The sequence below is a fragment of the Hippichthys cyanospilos genome, chromosome 3, assembly GCF_059441005.1.
Source record: "Hippichthys cyanospilos isolate Australia breed blue-spotted pipefish chromosome 3, RoL_Hcya_1.0, whole genome shotgun sequence".
Classification (NCBI taxonomy): Eukaryota; Metazoa; Chordata; class Actinopteri; order Syngnathiformes; family Syngnathidae; genus Hippichthys; species Hippichthys cyanospilos.
In genome coordinates this window covers 21,314,447-21,337,306 of record NC_142371.1, presented here as the reverse complement: position 1 = coordinate 21,337,306, position 22,860 = coordinate 21,314,447, and the positions used below count along the sequence as shown (strand labels likewise).

The 22,860-nt window shown below is 40.5% G+C and overlaps 1 protein-coding gene across 3 annotated transcripts; it reads left to right on the top strand.

Moving 5' to 3' along the window:
- The first annotated feature begins 653 nt into the window (after positions 1–653).
- Positions 654–22,791, top strand: stk40 (serine/threonine kinase 40). Of its 3 annotated transcripts, none has more exons than XM_088411430.1 (11): positions 654–861; positions 7,637–7,772; positions 9,257–9,342; positions 10,602–10,745; positions 12,582–12,806; positions 12,907–12,959; positions 16,300–16,415; positions 17,636–17,780; positions 18,187–18,306; positions 18,781–18,865; positions 18,966–22,791. In XM_088411430.1, exons 2-11 carry the CDS (start codon positions 7,646–7,648, stop codon positions 19,179–19,181), a joined length of 1,317 nt encoding a protein of 438 aa, XP_088267556.1. In that variant the 5' UTR covers positions 654–861; positions 7,637–7,645; the 3' UTR covers positions 19,182–22,791. The 3 variants fall into 3 exon arrangements, with proteins under 3 accessions (XP_088267556.1, XP_088267555.1, XP_088267554.1); XM_088411429.1 differs by lacking the exon at positions 654–861 and adding an exon at positions 7,223–7,515; XM_088411428.1 differs by lacking the exon at positions 654–861 and having other exon boundaries at positions 7,530–7,772.
- The last annotated feature ends 69 nt before the right edge of the window (positions 22,792–22,860 follow it).

Genomic DNA, 22,860 nt, shown 5'->3' with positions numbered 1-22,860 from the left:
ATGTGGCCTAGGGCCGATGCACTGCTGAGTCACAGTGACTTAAATAAGACCTCTGCCATTTAGGCTTCCCTTTTGTTGTGGTTTGTGGTTCGAATTGAGACTTGATAAGGTGTTTTTTATGACTGTATCATTCAAAACTGAGTCATTGAGTAACTAAATGTGACTTTTTTTTACAGAGTTAAATTCTAAAGTGTGCAACCCTATCCAAATATAAAAATATATTGTATTTGTGTATCAAGGGGTCAACTACACATCAGAATCTAAGTTAAGTTCTATTGAGTATAATGCATTAAAAGAATAAATATTAAAATGTGCCAGATTGACTTCTTCCCGTATGAGACGGGAAAATCTGTTTCATCAGAAGTCTTCAAAATTATTTTAAAAGTAATAAAACATCAAATTAAGCCCTAAAATATTTTTGCGAATGTATTTACGAGTTATATCTGCGCGAAACGGTTTGCTATGTCCATATATTGGCACCCCTTGACAATGTGTAATCGTTTTACACGATGATGTAATCCCATCCTGTTCCATTACGCAAATTGAAAAAAATGTCATCACCGGCCAATGTTCCGCCTGTGATTGGCCAAAGCCGGCTGTCAATCTCGCAGAAAGCGTGTGCGTCACTTCCGTTGTCAGGTGGCGCTGTCGCTGTGGAAAGATGCAATCAGCGGCGAGCGAGCAAGCTTTTTTTCGTTAACCGCTGCTTTTTCGGCGACCAGGAGGAGGCTTTAAGCGGCCAGCCGAACCACGGCGGTCCGTCGACAAGCAGACAAATCCCCCAAGTGAGAAATGTCGACGTTGTGAGGGCGGAGGACGACGCCAGACTTTTTTTTTTCAACCCGGCGGTTTCGGCTCGAGGTGAGCTAGCGAGTTAGCTTCATGCTAGCCAGCTGTAATGTTTCCTACTTTGTTTAAATGGCCTCTCCCCTCAACTTGACGCTCAAATGTTGAAGATAAACAAACCTCCAAAATTTGATCGAACGTGCTAAACAAGCCATTGATTTACTCCAAGTAAGTAGTTTGTGCGGAAAACTTCGTGCTGTAGCGTGCCCTCTTTGTGTGTATTTGCCTGCCTCATTCTGTTGGAGGTTCCAACCTAAGGAATTCTGAACTTTTATTCAATCCGAATTGCTCTCAAATTAATGGTAGACTTTTGTATTTCCGTAGTGCTGTTATTAACTTCATAATCGATGGTAGGAAATGCTTGTGAATGTTTTTAGTGCACTGCAAAAAGACTGGCTATCGATTGTTTCTCTTAAAACATTCGCGGGACACCTAATTAGGCACAACGATATTATCTTAAATTCATAATCCGGAACAGCTCATACAAACATGCCCTTGTTGTATCCATCTCCGGAAATATACTTTAAACTAAGAATATTTAATGTAGGCGCATTGCATATTTTTTTAAATCCACAATGAAGATGTTTTGCAGCCAAATCTGTTCATATCCCAGCGTTTATGTGCCTTACTGTATATTTATGGGCGAAAGTACAAATATGGGCAAATCTATAAAATAATGAGCGTCAGTTATGCATATATTTTGTTTGCTTTTGTTTATTTAGTGTACGTCTAGTTTTTTTGATGGAAAAAAAATCGCATTGCATAGAAAAAAATCCCAATGGAAGTAGTCTACATTTATTGAAATACCAATATTCGAGTCTCACTTTGTTCAAATATTTATCTGGTGTAAAATCTTTAGTTAAAGGGTTATTCTGCAGTAGAAAAGGCAGCAGAAAATACACAATTGTATCTGCTTTGAAGTGGAAGAGTATCTGTGTCATAGATTAATAAATGCCTCATTGTTAGAAAATAAATTGCGACTTTAATTGGATTAAGTGAAGTTAGATAACGTCACAAACTGGTTTGGAATCCCTTCCTTACATCAAGTTAAACTGGTGCAGGTGAACTAACTTTGTGGCTGAACAGGAGATTAGTCATTGTAAAGTAGCAGCCAAGCTAAATTTAACCACTGGTAAGGCGATGCCTAACAAATGCACCGGGAAATGTGACCCTCCAAGTGTGATTGTTATTATAAGAACCTTTCATGCGAAACATTTTACATAGCTTACCTCAGCGCTTTCCACTTTTTATTTTTTGATGACGATGTTCCTCCTGTGAAAGATTTTGAATGAAATAAATGATTCCTTTTGCAAACAGTATAACACAATTTAGCAATGAGTTGCATTCAAAGAAGTTTGCTCCTAATTTGAAAAGAGCCAGGCCATTTAAAAGCATTGAATTAGATTTGCTGACACCTGTGGAAAAGCCATATCTAAAAACTCACTTTACCCCTGAAGGGCTTTTTTTTATACCTCCGTTTGAAAACCACTACATTAGATGGCATCTGTGCCAGGGTTTTGTATAAAATACTAGTTGGACGGTGATCATTGCTTTCGACGCAACATGCATTAGGGGTTCGTGTGCACACCCCACTGAGGAATTCGCTTCGTGAGTGAGTGCCTGATGTTAAACTTCACCAACGTACATTGCTCACCGTTTTCTGAGTTCGAGCCTGTCACATTTACAAGCTGAGCCATGATTGGACCTCAGCCCTGATCAGCTGTGATGTCATTTTCAGTGGACAGCAAGTGGAGAAATGAGTACCCCCTCAGATGGATACAAGCAGATATGTTTTTGTGGAACATTGGAGTTCAGAAATTTGAAGTAACTTCTCATTTAAGTTGCCACGTCTCCATGAAGCAGTACAGTCTAATAGCCAAATTTATGTTGACGTTCTGACATGATTGAAGTTCCTTCTGAATTTCTTTTAGGGCTGCCCGATTATGGCCAAAATAATAATCACGGTTATGTTGAAATCACGATTATTCGTCATGTTTTTTTCAAACATGTCAATGTATTGCCCTTTTATTTTTAAAAAAAAAACAGTTTATAAACAAGGATTCAAGGCTTGATACTTACAAATAATAATAATAATACACTAAAATAAGTAAAGTAAACCAATGAAAAAAATGAAGCCTAAGCCTATTTTGAAACAAGCACATCATTTACTTTTAAGCAAATTTTAATCAATTACCAGTCAAAATGTCATTTTGGGTCATTTCAAACCGAATTTACTCATTCTTTTTACCAATTTTTACAAAATGGCTCTCAAGTGGCAGCTAGCAAGGTATATATTAGGAGTCAGGTGAGAAACTAAATGCCATTTCACAATGGTAAATAATATATTAGGTTGAGAAAAGCATAAGCTTTTGTCATGCAAACATTTGGGAAACATTGGATGACAACGTGCTTGATTTGACATGTAAGGTAGACAGCTTTTTAAATGTTAATATTGCAGAGGATCAGCTTAATTAACCGTGGCAACCAATATCGTGATTTAATTTTGATTAATTCTGCAGCCTTAATTTCTTTTATCCACATTTTTATTACAGTATTCAATAGCTGCAGCCCTAGCTTCGTTGGCGCAACACCCCCCCATCTTTTTTTTTTTTTTGACAATGATTTATACAAAATCGTGAAATGATAGAAATTGGCTTTTATAGGCTATAGAATGCAATGTGGCCTCGTAGCCCCCGACCAATCAAGGACATTGCCAATGTGGTGTTGTTTTTTCCAGGCATTGGCCTTCATTTTATTTTGGGCTCCCACAAGTTTGTGTCCATTCTTCGAGTCATTCATTCATTATCTTGGTGTTTTTTCAACATGTTCTTGCACGAAGTCCTGTGGGCGTATCTAGTTGGCCACCTTATGTGCTCAATTGGCTTCTATTTAAGGAAGACGGCGTATCCCGTGGGCACTGCCATCACGCCATTTTCTTCGTTTTCCTTTCTACCCGTTTTCTATCTCCTGTTTTCGCCGCAACATGAACTCTAAGACTTGTTTGTGCTACATGTGAGAAAAGAGACGGCCGCATGCCGTCACAGCGCTGATGTCATCTAGGTCGTAGCGCGTTCGGCAGCAACGCTGACCTTTGCTTTTTACGTGTGTCAGAATGGGGCAAAGGGGGGGTTATGCTATTTAGTATCTCCGTGTGTTGCCTCGAGGTGCAGATTGCCTTGTTGTTGTGTGGTACTGGTAGCTCCTCCCAGTGAATCATTGACATTGCCCCGAGGTGCTTGGATGATGATATTGCTCAAGTTTTCTTGTTTAGTGAACTCCTGCCTGTTTGCGCTTTGTTAGTCCAGTTCTTTTCGCTCTCTCTTTGAAATATATCTTCATCGGTTTTGGTATATTTTTATGCTCTTTTTCAAGCAAGACGGTGCCAATGCTTGCACTAATAGAAAAGTAGTAATCAAAGTTGGTGAAACGTGTCAGTGATATGTTGGCCTCTTTACAAATGTGCTACCGACATTTGTCAAAATAGAAAATTTGTCAAAATCAAATCAAGATGCTTTAAATGTAACATGATTGATCTTGATGCAAAAATGATATCAAGACTATACAACTTTTAAACACAGACTAATGTAGTAAAGAAAAACCTGACCGACCAAACCAGTCAACTATGCCTTACTTGGTTCAACGCCGTCCCGAAAAAGATACTTTAGTCAGCTGAAAACAATAAATAAATAATAATAAAAACATTTTGTTTAACTGATTTGATAACTCTGATTTTTCATGTACAATTTTTACATTTTGAAAGTGAATTTTTCCGCTTCGCACCAACTGTAAAAATCGTGGCTCACGTTTTCTGGGTTTGGTTATCCCGACATTTGATCTGATCCATGATTGGTTGTTAACTGAGCCTGAGTACATTATGTCATTTTCATTAGACAGCAAGTGGCAAATGTAAAAGAGCAATAAAATATTTGTCCCTTTTAAAATAAGGCAGATGACAGCCCAATACAGCAATGGAATGGAACTAGTCCCCCCACAGTCATGTTAAGAGCAAACAAAGTAATTGCTTGACAAAGAGCCCTTCGTTGCTAAGGCAGATTTGTTGTTAGGTTAGGCGTGTCTTTTTCTGACCAGTTTGTTCAATGTAATTTGTTTTTTGTAGTTTCCCCCAATTTCTCAGCCCAAATGACACCCCTTATGATTCAGTGCAGATGCATAACCACAGTAACAACATAGTTCATTTGATACCTCACCAACAACTTTGTTATTGATGCACCCTTTAACAGGAACTAGAAAAATCTAGTAGATTTTGCGCACACTGATAATTAAAGTCATGTGAAGGGATTCAATTATTCCCTGCTGCTTTTTTTTTTCTTAAGTAGACGTGTTGGTCTCTTCGTCAGCGTGACTTAGTGTCACAGGCGGCTTGCGCCATCGAGGCTGTCTGTCAGAAAGCCTCAGCTCATCAGACTTGCCGGACGATGACTAGCAGGGATGGGGACAGATGGGCGAGAGACACCACGATGACACGGTCTGTTGTCTGGGATCACACACACACACACAAAAAAAACCTCACGGAAGTGAGAATTCGCAGCGGCTGCCAACTGTCTTGCCTGCACTCCAGCCCAAAGTGCCAACTGGCGAGTGGCGCACGATCGGTTTATTCGAAATGAGAGTCTTGCGTGCTTATAAAACCGACAAGTTACTTTGTGTCACTCCGGCTCACCAAAATCCCGGCATGCTGTTCAATCTGTTTTTTATTACAATCCTCGGATTCTACTTGTATGAGTCACGCTTCCGCCAAAGCTTGAATCTGCACTGAATTATTGTATACAGTAAACCCCTAGTTTTTTGTTTGTTTTTTGAATGGGAGGGCTATATTGAGGACCCATCTGCAAAAGGTGTAAATGCACCAATTCCATACCATTTAAAAAGATGTTTAAAATAATTTTACTTGTACAATGGCCTTTTAATGAAGTTCCCCTGATCTTGTTTGATATGCAGACTAATTAATTACTTAATTATACCCCAACTGAAATATTCTCTGCCTTACAGCCATCCTTGTTTGCTCATCTGCTTTTGTTGGTGTTGCTGTTTCAACAGGCGCATATTTATCCGGTACTATCTGGAAACTTAATTAGTGAGCAGTTTTCATTCTTGAGCCGTCTTGTTATTAATAGATACCAGGATTAAAATAAGACATAAATGGAAACTGCTAATTTGAACACCTTCCTTCAATTGTGGTGTAAGCTTTTATTATCCCTGCAATTATGCATTCTTTTTTTTTTTTTTTACAGGAGCAATGTGAAGGGAATCTGCTCCCTTGAATAACATGAAATCAAACATTAGGCAAGGAGAACAAAGGCTGGCTTTACATTGCACGCTTCAAGAGATTCAATTCAGCTTTTTTATTATTTCTTTTCTCTCAAATGTCACGGATGGGAAGTGCTTCATAGCAGATGCTTCATTCACATCGATTACTGGTATATAATAATGTTCAGTTGAGTGTTGTCACAGCCTGTTGACACTCAATTAGTTAACTCGTTCAGTACCAAAAATGGATTGACCACTTTACAGACTCTGGACATTTGATTCCAGGTACTTATTTACAGTTTTGTTTTCTCAATTATTAAAGTAAAGGGGGGTATAAAAATAATTGGACGAATTGCATTCAATTTGGTCATCATTTTAAAGGGAAGGAAACAAAAAACAGGTTGCATATAGGAATTAAATCGTGATTTGACTAATCAACATTCAAAGTAAATTCCATTTTAGCTTCAGGCTTTTCCATTGGTACTTCCAAGAGATCGGTGTTTCCCCAATTTTTGACCGAGACAAATGGTGGTCACGCCTGATAAATATTACTGCTATTTTTGCTTACCACTGATAAATAACCACCCTAGATTATAAAAACGAGAGAAAAATTCCCTTTCGTGGATACGCTCACCGCATTCTCCTCAATTAGATACATATATATGCATTTTCTCATGTGTCATGTTTCAAACTCCTAGAGCAGGTTTGGTATACGCATCACACGCTTGGGGGGGGTGCATGTCATCCATCTTGGTGTCATCACCTGAGCATTTAAACACATATCGCCATCCAACGGCAATGGAAGTCGAAAGCAGTGAGTCATTGCTATCCTCCGGCTTTAGGCAGTGCTTACTTCCCTGTTACGGGAAAGCTGGCGGAGTTCTGCGGCGCAGGAACGCACGAAACAAAGCATACCTCTCTGTGTGGCGTCAGCATATTGAAGATTTTTTCTTTTTTTTTTTTTGTCATGTCACACTTGTCACAGGCATTTTTTGGCATTGTTGAGTGCCCTGTCAGCCTTGTCGCTACACGCACGTCACGGGAAGGTCGGCACAGATAAGCCGGCAGATTTTCAGATCAAACGTGCAGATTAAGAGCGGAAGGATCAGGAAAGAGCTGCAAGACAAATTAAAAAAAAAAAAAGGCCCCCATCCATGTGTGCTCTCCATGTGAGTTGCGAGATTGTTTATCGGCGGGGGTCGAAGTCGGGGCGTCACTCTCGCCACCGGCAGCCGTTATTGTGAATGGAGCGGTAATGGTCTCACATTTGCGCTGAGGTGTTGGTAAACGTGTGGGAGGGACATCTGAAATAGGTCGGGAGGAGCTGCCCTGTGTTTTACCTCCTTTTCACTTGTCTTCATGCGCTCCACCAAGCGGGATTTGCTCCCCTCTCAGCGTTCGGTATTGTTCCATCTACACCAAAGCGGCGGCAATGTTATTTGTTATTTATAGCATGGTGTGCCAGCATTTAGATGGCGTTGCTCATCCTAATCTGACTTTTTTTTTCTTGTTTCCCCTGCAGAGCTCCAGTATGTCCAAGCGGCGTGCATCGGAGAGAGGGGCCGGAGAGACATCAGGCAGGGTCGGCAAGCTGCATTGTCCAGTGTACAGTGGGATATCTGGCAGCAACGCCAAGCGAGCGGGGCCCTTCATCCTGGGTAAGGAAGCAAAGTGCCAAATTATATAACTTGTGGGACACCCCAAAAATGGGAACTTTGTTCAACTATTATAAGTGCAACCCCCCCCAAAAGCATACTTACTTTGAAGTAAATGTGTTTTCGTTTGCATTTCTGGTGTTTGAGTTGTGTGTGATTAAAAGAAGTTGGGGGAGGTGAAAAAAGCTTTTTATCATTGACAGTCATGTGATTGCAGTCTATTTGAAGTCAGTTCATCAATGACATCATTGAATATTTCTTCATCACAGTACACTAGTTTGTTTTTGTTTTTTTTGTACCACAGACCGGTTTTTCCAAGAGCCAATTTCAACACATTAAAATTAGAATGACAAGTCACCATTATGCTGAATGTAGATCCATTTTCTGTTCTACACTAATAGTGTGCTAGATTTGACATTGTAAACAGGCGACAAAAAATGAGACGGTTTTTTTTTTTCGTTGTTACTTTTTCACTTGTGCTTATATTCTAGTTTGATCATATTCTTGTATCTTTAGCTAGTTTACATACTGGGTAAATGTTTTCTGTAATGATTTTCACCCCTATGCTATCATAGGTTACTTAAAGATTACAGTGACATTTTTGTATACAAATGTTGTTCCATCAGTGCCATAAGAAAGAAATGCTGTCAAAAGCAAACTGCCATCCTTTTAAAACATTTAGTGTTCATGCAGGTAATATTCACACTGCTAAAATAAAACCAAAATGAAGTTAAACTACTCACCAACATCAAAACACTTTGCAATAGTGTTAAGACTTTGCTAATAATATTTAGTAGTATATAATAGATGTGATTATTTTAACATATGATTGATAAATATCATTGTTAATTTATTGTATTGTAGCCAGCCAATAGCAACAATTCTATTCCCTCTAGTTTTTATGGTAAGCTACACTTTTTTTTTTTTCTTTTTTCACTCGATGAATTTGTTGAACTGAACAATCAGGACAGATGGTGTTCTGTTGCTATGTTCCTACTATGGCAAAATAAATTCTGTTACCACTTCCCTGTCACTAGTATCCTTCTGTGTTGGAATCACCCAAGTTTTTGTCTGACCCTAAAGACATATTTCTCTACTAGAGTTTGGTTGAACTTCAGCTTGGATCGCAAGTTATTTGTTTTCATGTCAGAGTGCCAATATGTGTGTGTGTGTGTGTGTGTCTGTGTGTATGCACGCCTGAGACAAGAACGTAAAGAATTTTGCTGATCGCCATGACACAGCGGAGAGGTCTGCGTGGACGCAAGCGTATGGAAGATGTACTTTCTTGTCATTCCCGAGCCCCCCACCCCCCGACACGTCTCCTTTACTCGATGAGCCATCTGCAAGGCGCCAAACTAAACATTGCGCCAGGGGCGTTAATGGCCATGTGCAGGATTTTTTTTTTTTTTTTTTTTAAATGAGCGCACGTCAATATGTTGCCAGCCTTTTGCTTATGCAGCTGTTCTTTTTTCTGTTTCTTTTTAAAGGGCCTCGTCTAGGCAACTCACCCGTGCCCAGCATAGTGCAGTGTCTGGCCAGGAAAGATGGCAGCGACGATTTCTACCAGCTCAAAGTAAGTGACGAGCAATATGGAGATCAGATATCGGTCAGTGAGCATGTGAACGTTTCACCTTCCTTTTTGCTGGTGTTCACTTTATGGCCTGGCGCGCACAAAGCAGTCGGCGCGTGCTTGTTTATTTGGGGTAGCTGATGTGTTACACCAGCAAGGGGCATACAAGAGGGGGTGGAAGGCAGCAGCCCCCCTGGAATGTACACTTCTAACACTCCCATCCAGAAATCACCATAGCATGAGGCAAAACTGGCCACGCGACAGAGTACACCCTTGAACTAGTCTCCAGCCAATCATAGGACACATGTAGACAAGTATTCATACCTATTGACAATTTCATCTTTCAATTAACATAATTTTGTAATGTGCCGGAATAATGTACAAGCTACACACTGGATAGCCTCAATCTCTGATTTAAACCCACGGCCTGGTTTATGAGGTAGACATGCGAATCACTTCTACTAAGTGCTTATCCTTTCTTCAACATGCTGTACCCATGCCCACACAACTGTCACCACCAGAAAGCTTTTGTTAACCGTACAGACAATGGTTTATGCAGTGTTTAAATACAAGTGTAAACTTTGGAAGGCTCAACTAAATAACTTGCCTTTGACATGTAACAGAGGTGCCATGTTTTCAAAAAATAAAGTTGATTTAAAACCACTTATTGTTGACCTGTGACAGATATCACATTTGAAAACCAGAAATCAAGCCTATAAAAGTATATATTAACATTCTAACTGGTGGTTGCCTTTACAAATGTGTGTGTGTGTGTTTGTGTGTGTGTGTGTGTGTGTGTGTGTGGGGGGGGGGGGGGGGGGGGGGGTCTAAATGCAAGAATTAATTAAAAAAAATGGTTTTGCAAGAAAGTTAGATGCAAGGTAAGATTAAATGCAAGTGTAAATAGTAAAACCGAAAAGTAAGTAAGTAAAGTGAAAACATTCCTCACTTTAAGGAGCAATAATTTACAAAATTTGAAATATAAATTACACAACTTTATCTTTATAATAGCCTTGCAGAAATATACTTGACATATTTAAACACAGGACTCACTATAGGATGGCAACACAGAGCTGCGTTGTCTTGGGGACCAGCTTCAGGCGACTGTCTGGCCTCCTGGGTCAACCGGCTCAAGTCTGTGTCTTATGAAAGTGTTAATGTCAAGGCTGACGATGGTCTTCAACTGGCAGTAAACTGCCAAAGCTGCCCCCGCGATCTGACCCCATAACCACCTCTCATGTTTTCCCCTCTGTTTTATGCAGATCCTGACACTAGAGGAGCGAGTGGACTCCGCTAGCGAGACGCAGGAGGAAAGGCAGGGAAAGATGCTTCTGCACACAGAGTATTCCCTCCTGTCGCTTCTGCACAATCAGGATGGTGTGGTTCATCATCATGGCCTATTCCAGGTAGCTTAAGATTTGTAGTTTTGTTGGTCAAATGTGGTGGAACAAGGCAATTTATTTATTTGCCGCCCCCCCCCCCCCCCCCCCCCCCCCCCCCCAAAAAAATACAAGTATTCAAAAATGCTGACAAACAATGAATACATATAAAGCTGTACAATTTTGAAATGATAAATAAGCCAATATGCAATTTGCTGGTTGTAGTTTTATGTTGTAATATCACTAGTTACCAGCAGAGGGCACACATGCCTGTTGTGCTTTCACCGTGTGCATTTGCCTTCACTTGATATGAGTAGGCCTTCTTTTTTTTTTGCCCCTTCAGATTGTGGGCAGTGTGTAAACTTTAGACCGTTTCTTGTTAAAAAGGAATGAATTCAATGATTTAAGTGCTCTTCTTTCTGAAAGGAAAATTCACAAAATGACTTCTCGCACCTAAAGTGTATTGGACAACAAAGAAGTCACTCGAAAAGTCAGGTAATAGGACTCCAATGATTACCTTAGTAAAATTGCTATACAAAGACCTTGGAAAAAGACGTCAAATGCATTATTCTATAAATTACATGATGCGTGTCAACTCACTGGCCACGCTTCTGGTTATGATTACCGTTCACCGATGTTGCTCGCCCGGCGGGGAATGTTTTCATAGCATAATTCAATATCCGCTAGATACGTTTAGTGTGTGTTGTGTTGGAGGGAAAAACTTTAATCTGTGTATTGTGCCGTCCATTAATATTTTTTTTCCTAATGCCATTTGTAATGGTGGGAATCAACGGTATCTGATTAGTTTTATGTTTACATCAAACCCACAACTCCATTTTAAACAAGAGAAGTAATAAATATATATGATGGAGCTGACTTGAATGTGTTGCTTTAATAACTTAAGTCAAACAGGATTTTTGGTTTACTGTCTTTACAGTTCACGTGTTCTCATTTTCCTGATGGGAATCGGTGTTCATTTAATTAGGGTTGGCATTTAATTAAGTGGGTGACACACCCGGTGACTAGTAATGGAGGCATGGCTTCTACCGAGAGGACACAAACTATTTGAGGAAGGACCATATAATTGATTGACACCAACAGTCAGCGCTTGTTTCTTCCTTCAAAGTGTTTTTCTTCAATACGAGAGAGCTCACCCTTAAAAGCCTTCTTCATCCGCTGTCAATCACTCTTAGTTACCTCATCCATTCACACCATTCCCCACAGCCCCTCCCTCACCTGTCCTTCCCGCCGGCCTACTGCCTAACTTTGTTATTGTTCCATCTTCCCGTCTCCTCAGAACGCTAGCGGCCCGACCTACGCTCTGATTCGTTTACGTCTGCCGTATTGATCGGATTACAGTTGCATCCAAGCGGGGATATCAAGATGATAGAAGCTTTCAGAAGCGGCGACTAAAGCTTTAAAAAAAAAAAAAAAACACCATACACACATCACAGAGAAATCAATGAGAACTCAGCTCAGAAAAACTAGTCGGAATACTTGAAACATTGCATGGCTCTATGGATATACATTTTTTTTCTTACTTGTTCACTTCCATTGATGCCCTGTAGTGAACGAGTTAACTCATTCACTGGTTTTGACCAATAAATAAATAAAAATATATAAACAGGGCTGCCAGTCAAAGATTTAATAAATGTGACAAGACCCCACACATGACAGAAAAAATAAATCACCTTGCATTCCCGAGATAGCGCACCACACAGCTGACATCATCTAATTATACAGTATGTTGTCTTATGTGATGCCTGTGTCTCGTGTCAAAAGCAAATGCTGCCTTTTCCGCTAAGGCCCTTCCCTCCTCGTCTATTTTACGGGATCTCAGAGTGCTCCCCTCCTCTGTTGCAGGACCGGGCCTACGAAATCGTGGAGGATCCGGAGGCCAACAAGTTGCGCAAGATGAAGAAGCGCATCTGCCTGGTGCTGGACTGCCTGTGCGCGCACGACTTCAGCGACAAAACGGCCGACCTCATCAACCTGCAGCACTATGTCATCAAAGAGAAGAGGCTGAGCGAGCGTGAGGCCATCATCATCTTCTATGACGTGGTGCGGGTGGTGGAGGCCCTGCACAAGGTGTGCTTTTGTCAGCTTCTCATTGTTTTGTTCCACACAGGAACAATACTCTTATTACACACACATCATATCCTGAAACCTTTTTTTTTCCCGTCCGCAGAAGAACATCGTGCATCGAGACCTCAAGCTAGGAAACATGGTGCTGAACAAACGGTAAGACTTAAAAATAAGCTGCCGCCCGCTATTGCCAGTAATTAATGTTCTCCGGCTGGCCCCCCACGTGTCGCACGCAGTCGACTCGACACCCGAGCGCACGGCTGCATTCTTATCCTGACAGCTAGATCAGTCATAGGAAGACTCATTGGCCGGCTTCCTGTCTGCGGATTGAGTAACTCAGCTGTTTGGTTTGTTCTGTACAGAACAGCACACCAACGCTTAGCTCTGCAGTTACGTTAGAGGCAAAGCCTGCTCACGCATATGCAGGTGTTGTACTAGTAAGCGTTTACTATTATACAGTAGTGTATTGACAGGGGTAGCAAAGGGATTGATCATTTACATACTGGACACTTTTTATAGGGATTGACTGGGGATTCAGTGTAATGTAAGTCATTTAATGCCAATGATGGTTATTAATGCCAAAGGCCCATGTTAAGTTAAAGGGAATGAGTTCATTTGTTGACTGCCATTGACTGCTACATAACTCAAAAGATCCATTTCAACTGGGGATTGAAGGGTTTAACTTATTCACTCCCATTGACTCCAAAAATCAATTTCAACAGGGCTGGAGGGGAATTAGTTCATTTGTTGATTGCCAATGGCAGCCATATGATACAAAATCAATTTCAACTTGGCTGAAAATGAACGAGTTAATGGAAAAGTATCATATTGTGACATTTTTGTGATAGGCAGTCACCCATGCGAAGTAGACCCCCACCCACCAAATTAATTAGAAAAAGAACCACAACACACCTTTACTCACCGGTGCATGTATAGACAACACTAAAAGTGTTAATCGAAATTTTTAATAAACAAATTAATTCAGTACCAGTCTTTTTCAAACCGTTCCTAACCCTAACAAAAATGACAAATACTTTATATAAATTAGTGATCAGTCTAAAGTGTTGAAAATGGCTTTCTCTTTTTTGTGATGTGATTCTAATGGTTGAACAAATTTGTCATTATGCGGGTCTTTGGGGTTTATTGAGATAATTTATATATAAATACAGGACCCACTTTTTAAACCACACACGCTCAGTTTTAGGTGTGAAACTCGATAATGCCAACAGCAAGAACACGTTTTATTTATATATATATATATATATATATATATATATATATATATATATATATATATATATATATATATATATATATCCCTTAATTATGCTAATAAAATGTTGTCTGTATTTAGGCCCTTTATTTATTTAGTAGACTCTGCTCTTATGCAAAAGTTTTGATTTGTTCCTATAAATTAATTGCCATGAAAAAAAATTTGAATTTTGCACCTGGGGCATGTCTGTATGGCAGACATGAGACCTCATTGACCCCATTTGCAATGATTTTCATACTGCAGTGCTTTAGTCAAGAGTAGTGTGATGGAACACTCCGTCCCCGCGAGACAAAGGAGAGGCCCGCCAGAAGGGCCCATAGCTCACAGCTGACTCACACTGCAATGCATGTACACAGACGCACACACAGTCATAATTTATTTACACTCCTCCTGCTCCCCCCTTTTCCGGCTTCTATTGTCCATGCCGTTTGTCTTCTTTTGTCATATCCTTTTTCACTTTTCCCGTCATGTCCGCACTGTCCCTCCACCCTAATTCAATGTCCTCCCTCCTCGCTTTTCGTCGCAGTCCATCGGCAAGCCCAGCAGCTGGGGTACAGTGCCATTTCCGGACTTGGACACCTTTAAAGCAGGATGCCGTGAATCAATGATAGCGCCCATTGCCGCGTGATAGACATTTTAAATGTCATATTGAATACTTGCACCCATTCACGGTCACACGCTTGTGCATGAATGCTCCCTGGCCTGGACAAGAATGATGGTACCCCTAGGAAACATTGAAAAATAATTTGACCATAGGGTAATGTTTAACCGAGGTGTATCTTCTAATGTGTATCATGGGTGTTTTTAAAATTGTAATCATCAAGCTGGCTGTTTGGTGGTATGATCTTTACCACAATGCACATTGACCAGATGAAACATCAGAAAGAATTCTCATAGGAGATTAGAACATTTTTTTTTGAGGGAGAAACATGTTAAAAGTCAAGGCTATAAATCCATCCAGGTAACAATCCTTGATGTGACTACTGTTGCACGTACATTTCTGCAATTAAAAGATGCACTGAACTGTAACCAACCTGCACAAGTATAATTGATGACAAATTATAGACACAGATAATACGAATGTTGCTCCTCGTATTGCCACCACAACTTTGACTAGCGCCAGCCCAAATTTTCATTTATTTAAGAGCACGTGACCTGAGTTCTCAAGGAGGTGAACGTGCAATTTCACCAAGCCAATCTCAATTAGGAGAATGGCAAAGTCGTGATGCGCGAGGACAAAAGAGCGGAGCTGGCCTCAGAGACACGTTTATAGCAAGCGCGTCCTTGAAATGCTGCGCCGTGTTCCTTTTGGGCTTCCATTCACGTGTGTCACAGAGCCGCTGTATGATCTGAATTTAACACCTTTTAAGGGCTGAACAGCAGATAGCAGCCCAGAAGAAAGAACTGAGGGTTAAATGGGAATTGGCTGGAACCAAAGTGTACATGTGTGGTGTGAAAGTGAGAAGAGGAAGCCAACCCCCCCACCTTTTTTTTTTTTTTTAACGAAAGCACATGCCTGGAGAAAGGTTTCACATATGTGGCGTGGGTACACCAACAAAGTTGCGTGTCTGTAAATTTTGTACATGTTTTCAGTTTTCTAAATAGAAACCTGCTTGCCAGCTCATCGCCATGCAGGCTTGGTAATCAACAATCATCCACAGCCGCAAGTTGACTCATATGTTTGTCCAGAGTGTTCTGTTCTGTTTTTTTTTCCTTCTTTCTTTCGTTCTTACTCCATTGAATTAACACAAAGCCCTTGCAACCTCGTTGCTTTATAAACCATATCACACCTTGAAGGTAATTATCTCTTTGTCTTTTTAATCAGGATGGAATGGCACATTTTCTCAATATTGTTTTCCACTCACCTTGAATAAATGGCTTTTTCCAGAAATATGTGGTGCCACTCATCACCTGTGATTAGTTTTACTACAACTTGTACCACCTTGTGTTAAAGAGGACTTGGTAGCCAACAACAGCATCAGAGTGATTTGTGAAAATACTTTTTTCAAAATAAAAATAAAAACAGCCTCCCCTCTAAATTGCTTTCCCCTAAAAATGCCAGACACTCGGCAGCGGAGTGAATAAACCTCTCATCCCCAGTGCATGAAGATATATGGCTCCTAAGTTTAATTTGCTGTCATTCAGTATGATTGGATAATACAATGACAAATCACTTGCAAGTGTTATTGTTGTTTTTTTTTCATTTGCTCTTTGTTCTTGCAGGACGCACCGAATCACCATCACCAACTTCTGCTTAGGAAAACACCTTGTGAGTGAGGACGACCTGCTTAAAGACCAGCGAGGAAGTCCCGCCTATATCAGCCCCGACGTGCTAAGTGGTGAGCGTCACATAAAAAAAAATGACATTTGAGATTTTCTCAACCTAAAAAAGTTGCATAACTTCTATGGGCCTAGCTGGTTGCATTTCATCCAAGGACCTGGGTTGTTTTGCAATACGGGACTACGAAAAGATGAATTAGTGTTTTCTCATCACTGCGTGTGAAGGGGAAGCTGCTTTATCATCCGTGTGAATTTTTTTTTTTCCTCCTGTGAAAAGAAGAAGCTTGCATGCGATTGCTGGGCTTTACAATGGGAAAGTAAATGTTGACAGCTCGTCTCCGCCGCCTGACTGACGCTGTGTGCAAACGAAATGCGAGAAAGCTGTACATAAAACCTCCGTGTGTGCGTGCGTCAACAAAACGTGACTGGCATGCAATTAAAAGCAAGCGTCAGTGAGTCACGCACTGATGACTCACAGGAGGGAAACTATTCCCATATACCCCCAACTAGCGTGTATGCATGTTTGCCTGCATTGTCTATGTTGGAGCCTTTTAACAAATTGCCTACTACTGCAGTTGCTTGCTTGGCTATAACAATGTTGCCCATATATGGCACGAGGCCCCTTACCCGACTGATCACTCATGTCAGCTGATTGGACAGCTCAGTGGGTTAATTGTACCAGTTTCACGTTAATGCGGAAATTTCACGGAAATGTAAACGCACACAGACTCGATTTGTTTGCTTTTACTCATCCGGTTAATGATTATAATAGTGGATTCACAGAAATGTTCTTATCGGCCTGAGTCAGCAAGGATCAAAGTTGTCCTCATGCTAAGTTAAATGCTTAGCCTCGCATTGATGGTGGCAATATAGTTTTATAGTTTCCATGGAAACTATTCAGCACCAGACACAATTTGATTCTCTGCTGTAGGACCCAAATTGTATTATTTTTATTTAGAAAAATGTAGCAAAAAGAAAATTAGGTTCCGATAATGATCATAAATGCCACTTAAAATTGTATATTGTTGTCTATGATCGTATCTGAGAAGAAATTTGGCCTGTGTGTTGGTTCAGAAGATGTCATTTCAAACAAGTTCTTATTCTAATCTCCTATTGCTTTTGGACCACAATTCAAATGGAAAATCCCATTGTGTTGACAAGTTCATAGCTTTGTTAAATCCAATCGGATTATATCCTGATTTCTTTCTAGATCCCAGTAGCAAATATTTCAACACCTCCTTTATATTCTTTGAGTTTTTTTCTTTTATTTTGTTTTCAGGTCGCCCGTACCGCGGTAAGCCCAGCGACATGTGGGCTCTCGGCGTGGTGCTGTTCACCATGCTATACGGCCAGTTCCCCTTCTACGACAGCATACCTCAAGAGCTCTTTCGCAAGATCAAGGCGGCCGAGTACTCCATCCCAGAGTGAGTCACTGTGGAGGGATCATGCCATGCACTGCCACAGCATGCCGAAAATTGAGAATATTTTCAGCCTTTCGCTGAGGTTTCGGTTTGATATTCAAATGTGCCCCGAACGAACTTAATTTGACCTTCCCGTGTCATTTCGAAGGATGTTCATTTCTATGCTTTTATGTGTGGCTCCTTGATAGAAATGATGGTAAAGGGAAATTGTTCTTTTAGAACGAGAATATCTTGAACAGCTTTAAAGTCCATTAAAAAAAAATTATAGCGCATTTTAGATTCATCTTGAAATTTTAAAGGCATATCCCTACTTTAAGTCCCATAATACTGTCTTCAAACCTACAAAATGATTCACATAGTGAAAGGTTTATCACAAAAGAGGTGTGTGTTACGTTAATGTGTCCCACAGAGATGGCCGCGTGTCCGAGAACACAGTATGTCTGATCCGAAAGCTGCTGGTGCTTGACCCTCAGCAGAGGCTGACTGCCGGAGAGGTGCTGGAGTCTCTTGGTGATATCATTGCCTCTTGGTAAGTGCGCCTCCTGTGTTGCGTAAAATTCCGCCGTTAAGTCATTGGATTTTGGGGGGGGGGGGGGGGGGTCATCCTCAAATACTGTCCAGTGTAGATATCAATTCAATATCTCAAAGTGATGATCCATGCTTTTTTTGTTTTAAGTATGGAATATTAGATGATCACGGAACAGAAACTGTTGCTATTGCAAAATATGACCAATTTATTCCAAAAATGTAGGTTACATAAATTCACCCTCAAACACAAGGCTCCTTCACATGTGTGGTTGTTTTGATCACACCCTTAAGAGTAATCAAAACATTCTGTTGAAAGGCTCAAATCTGTGCGTTTGGAAAATGTTAAAAATGACTAAAGGAGTACTCTTCATTAAAATAGTAATCAATTAATCTGCTACGCGTTGATGGTTGAATTAATCGATTGTGGTAACAGGGTAGGGATTCATCCCTCAATTTCAACACCTCTACATTACAGGCAGTCTGTCTCGTCCCTGAGCGGCCCACTGCAGGTGGTTCCAGATATTGACGACCAGGTCAACCACCCGGAGCATCTACAAGAGGTAAAAGAATTCACACACACTGGTCGTAACACTGTAACTAAAAAAAGAAAGATAGAAAGAATAACAATGCACAAACTTGCGTTTTCCCCATCTCTCGAAGGCCAAAGTGACGGAGGAGTCATCGCAGTACGAGTTTGAGAACTATATGCGTCAGCAGCTGCTGCTGGCCGAAGAGAAGAACACGTTCCACGAGGCCAAGAGCTTGCTCAAGCGCCACTACAACAGCCTGCCACCCGTGCGGCGGCTGGGCCACGACGCCCAGCCCGTCAGCCCGCTGGACGCCGCCATCCTGGCGCAACGCTTCCTCCGCAAGTAGACCCCGGGGGTAAACTGGCATCCGGGTGTAAAGGTAGGCGTCGGGCCGTGCCGGTCGAAATGGAACGGGGCAGAACTGCCAAAGAAAAGCCCCGGGTTCACCTTCTAGTCACTGTGCAACCTTCCATCCGCATTCTCGGCGTGTATTCTGGAGCTCCTGAGCAATACAGGACCATCGTCATCATGTAGCAGCACCTCCACCTTCTCATCAATGCCTCCTTCCTTCTACTGTCGTCCCGTTTTGGAAAACCTTCAAATCAATCTACCTCTCCGTTCTCTTCTTCTGTGTTGGTAAACCACGCTCACTGTTCTACGATGCCACCGGCGACATTTTTGGAAAGAAACAACAAGCCCTGTCACGGTTTTCTACGAGGGGCTTAAAACGGAATAAGCTTTTTTTTCTTTTTTTTTTTTTTTTAATCAACATGATCTTGGAGTAGCATTTGTAATATCCCATTGAAGACGGACATTATGGAAACGCGCTTTGGTACTGGTCGTCATCCCTGTGGAGTTCTATTTCCTTTCACAGCATTAGGCAGCTAGCGTGCGGAAACCCTGGAAGTCGCTACGCCAAGACCCCCGATGAGGCCCAAATATTTGGATGCTGCCTCATTATCTATCCCCCTTGGTGCCACAGCCAAAATTCACAGGGGGGACAAAAAGACTAAGGAAACGCCACGGAACTGGTACCCAGCACCTCATTCGGAATTGAAATGGCTTCCAGCTAGTTTGATGAACGACGGATGAAAAGTGTGTTTTTTGTTTCCGGTATGAATGTGAATGACACTTTGACATGTTTGCATAGCCATAAGTGTGCGTGCGTGTATGTATGTGTGTGTCTCAAACCAGGGCCTGCCGTGCCCTCCGCCTCGGCAGCCATCTTTAAGCTATCCTTCTGTCTTTTGACGTTTTTCCACGGTGCAATACCGGCTTGGAGAAAATGGCGAAATCCACGCAGCATTGACAGCTTGGCCCACAAAAAGGGGGCACAATTTAATTCAAGGCATCCGACGAAACTCGCTGCAGCCAAGGAGAGACTGTGGAGTACACGGTGTCAGGTACAGCTAAGGTTTTTTTGTTTTGATTTTTTTAAATAAATTTCCGTGCTATTTATGGATAAATGGCTAAAGCCCGAGCGCTGCAAGAAAGCGGGGGCACTGCAGCAAAATGGAGACTGTGGAGCGTGCTACCTGGCCTTCCAGTTATCATGTTATTTTATATGACTGAGACTGCAAAATAAAAAACACGCTAAGGGTTGCAATCTCTAGCAGTGTACCATCAAACCCTGACGTTAGTGCATCAGACAAAGTGCTGTCGTAAACTCCACGAGCTCCACTTGGCTGTAGTGTCCCGTTTCCTATTTCCTCTCATAAAATATGCCGTCTTTTTGTGGCTGTTTAATGCATTTGGGTTCCCCGCTATACAAAACAAAGGAAACTCCAATTAGGCACAGGAATTTTTTCTGAGAACAAAAATGGACCTTTGCAGCCAAGCGGAGACTTAGGAGCAGCGCTAAGCTGACATTAGTGTTTATAATTATTTTTATTTTGTAATTTCTAGCTCCTCAGTCATCCATATGTTTCTTGGATATGTTTTCGTGGTTACTGCGCTGTGGAAAAGCGTCCGACTAGTGTTTCTTATCTGGCACACTGTGAAAAGCAGACCAACACCGAGCTAGCCCTCGCTTGTGTATTAGCACCCCTTTCATGTACACGCATGTACGATTCCACTTTGTGGGTGCTTGGTGATCCATACTGTAATATTTTACTCCTTTTTGTTTATTTCCTGGTTGCCTTGGATTGTGGTGACTATTTTTTTTTTTAAGGCAAAGCTAAGCATTAGCAACTTTGCTGCGAACTCAATTTGACTTCTTATTTATGTTTGCATCCCAACCTCATTCACTTGAAATTTCCAAAGTGGATTTATTTATTTATTCTCTCAAAAATATGTTTTTTTTTTCCCTACACTATCAGCTGCAATCATGAAAAAAAAAGCTTTTCTTACTCCCTATCGTTTGGGGACCCCAAACTAAAATACAAGATATGTGTGTACTTGCCATCAACATTTCTTGCCATATTGACACCATTTAAGCTACTCTGATTTGTGCTTGGTTATATTTTAATAGACGTTTTAATAAAATAGAAACTCACAGGAGTTTTATCTTTCTTACACAGAATCATTCATTAAGAAACATAAGGAAAATGGGTGTAAATTCCATACCAGTATTGTAGTAGTCCCCAAAATGCTCATCTGAAGTGATAATGAGCCACAAGATGGTATTCAGAGGTAGAATATACTTGCGAAATGTAAATGTTCTTCAGTCCCTACCCCTCCCGCCTTAGATGGATGCCATTTTTTTTTCTCACTTGCAGTCTATTGCTACTGTGGTTTCGAAAAGCATGAAAGTAAAGCGATGTGGAACTGAAATGCATGATCTCTGCCACTCATTTAGTAGCAAGAGTATTTACTGTATTTTTTTCTTTTTCTCCACTAATTTTATTTAATAGCAAAAATGTTATTGGAATGTTTTTGGAAAATATAAAAGCATTCCTTAAAAAAAAAAAAAAAAAAAATCTGATTTTTGCTATGTCTCTTCCATAGATTGAATAGCATTTTTTAAAGAGTGATACATATTAATTTATGTATTTTGTAGAAATTTGCATCATTTTTCCAAGGCATTAATGTTGTCGTAAAACATTTCCCCCATTTATTCCCATAGCAAATGAAATCTAAATTATTCAATAAATATTTTTCCTACTTTCATTAATGGCAAAAGAGGGGAATATTACAATCAATTCCCTTCTTTTCCTCCCACAAAATTAAATGAAAAAATTCAACGTTTTCTTCAATATATAACTGCTTACCCTCAATTTTTCTCCTAATTGTATCCATTTTAATTTCAGTTTTTTTTAGTACAGTGTAGCAAAATTGCCTCCGTATTTCTTAAAAAATTGTTTTCCTACCGAAAATTTTGCCTCTGCATTTCCTGTTGATTAAATCAAATAGCAAAAAAAAAAATCTCTACACCCCAATTTATATATATATATATATATATATATATATATATATATATATATATATAAATATATATATATATATATAACCCCCCCCTCCTGTATTACAGTTTAAAATTATTTTCCCCCTTCGCCCGTTTTTATTTTATTTTTTTTTAATTTGTAGCAAAGTGTAAAATGTTTCCCAGCAAATTTCATCCGCCACACTGGATTATTTCTTTTAATTTCTCTATTTCCAAAACTGCATTAATATTTTTCAGCAAATTGTGCCCCCCAAAAAGCATTTCACCTTTCCCCCCGCCAATTTAGTAGCATTTTTTTTCTTTTAAGACTATCCCCACCCGCTTTGAAGTACTGTAGTTGAGTATATTTTGGACATATTGCTGATATTGCGATCTTTTTTTTGTTTTTTAAAAGGCAGATATGTGTTTTGCTCGTCGTAGTGTTGGTAAGCTGCTTGGACATCTGTGGGGGCATCTAGAGACACATTATTGTACAGTTGCAAAATCACCTTTGTATAAAAAAAACAAACATATTTTTCTACTTCATCAGAAACTCTACATGCATGTCAGCAATAAACTTTGATATGGAAAACGAGTCTTGTTTGCTTTTTGGCAAATGCAAGCTTACTGTTAGCCAGCAGGCGGCGGAATTTCTTAAATTATG

What these genes read in the sequence shown, in the direction of transcription:
- stk40 (XM_088411428.1), top strand. Translation starts at nt 7,547, where the DNA reads ATGTTATTTGTTATTTATAGCATGGTGTGCCAGCATTTAGATGGCGTT. An exon ending in TGGTGGAGGCCCTGCACAAG is followed by an intron (nt 12,807 to 12,906) that starts GTGTGCTTTTGT and finishes TCCCGTCCGCAG; the next exon opens with AAGAACATCGTGCATCGAGA. An exon ending in ACCCGGAGCATCTACAAGAG is followed by an intron (nt 18,866 to 18,965) that starts GTAAAAGAATTC and finishes CATCTCTCGAAG; the next exon opens with GCCAAAGTGACGGAGGAGTC.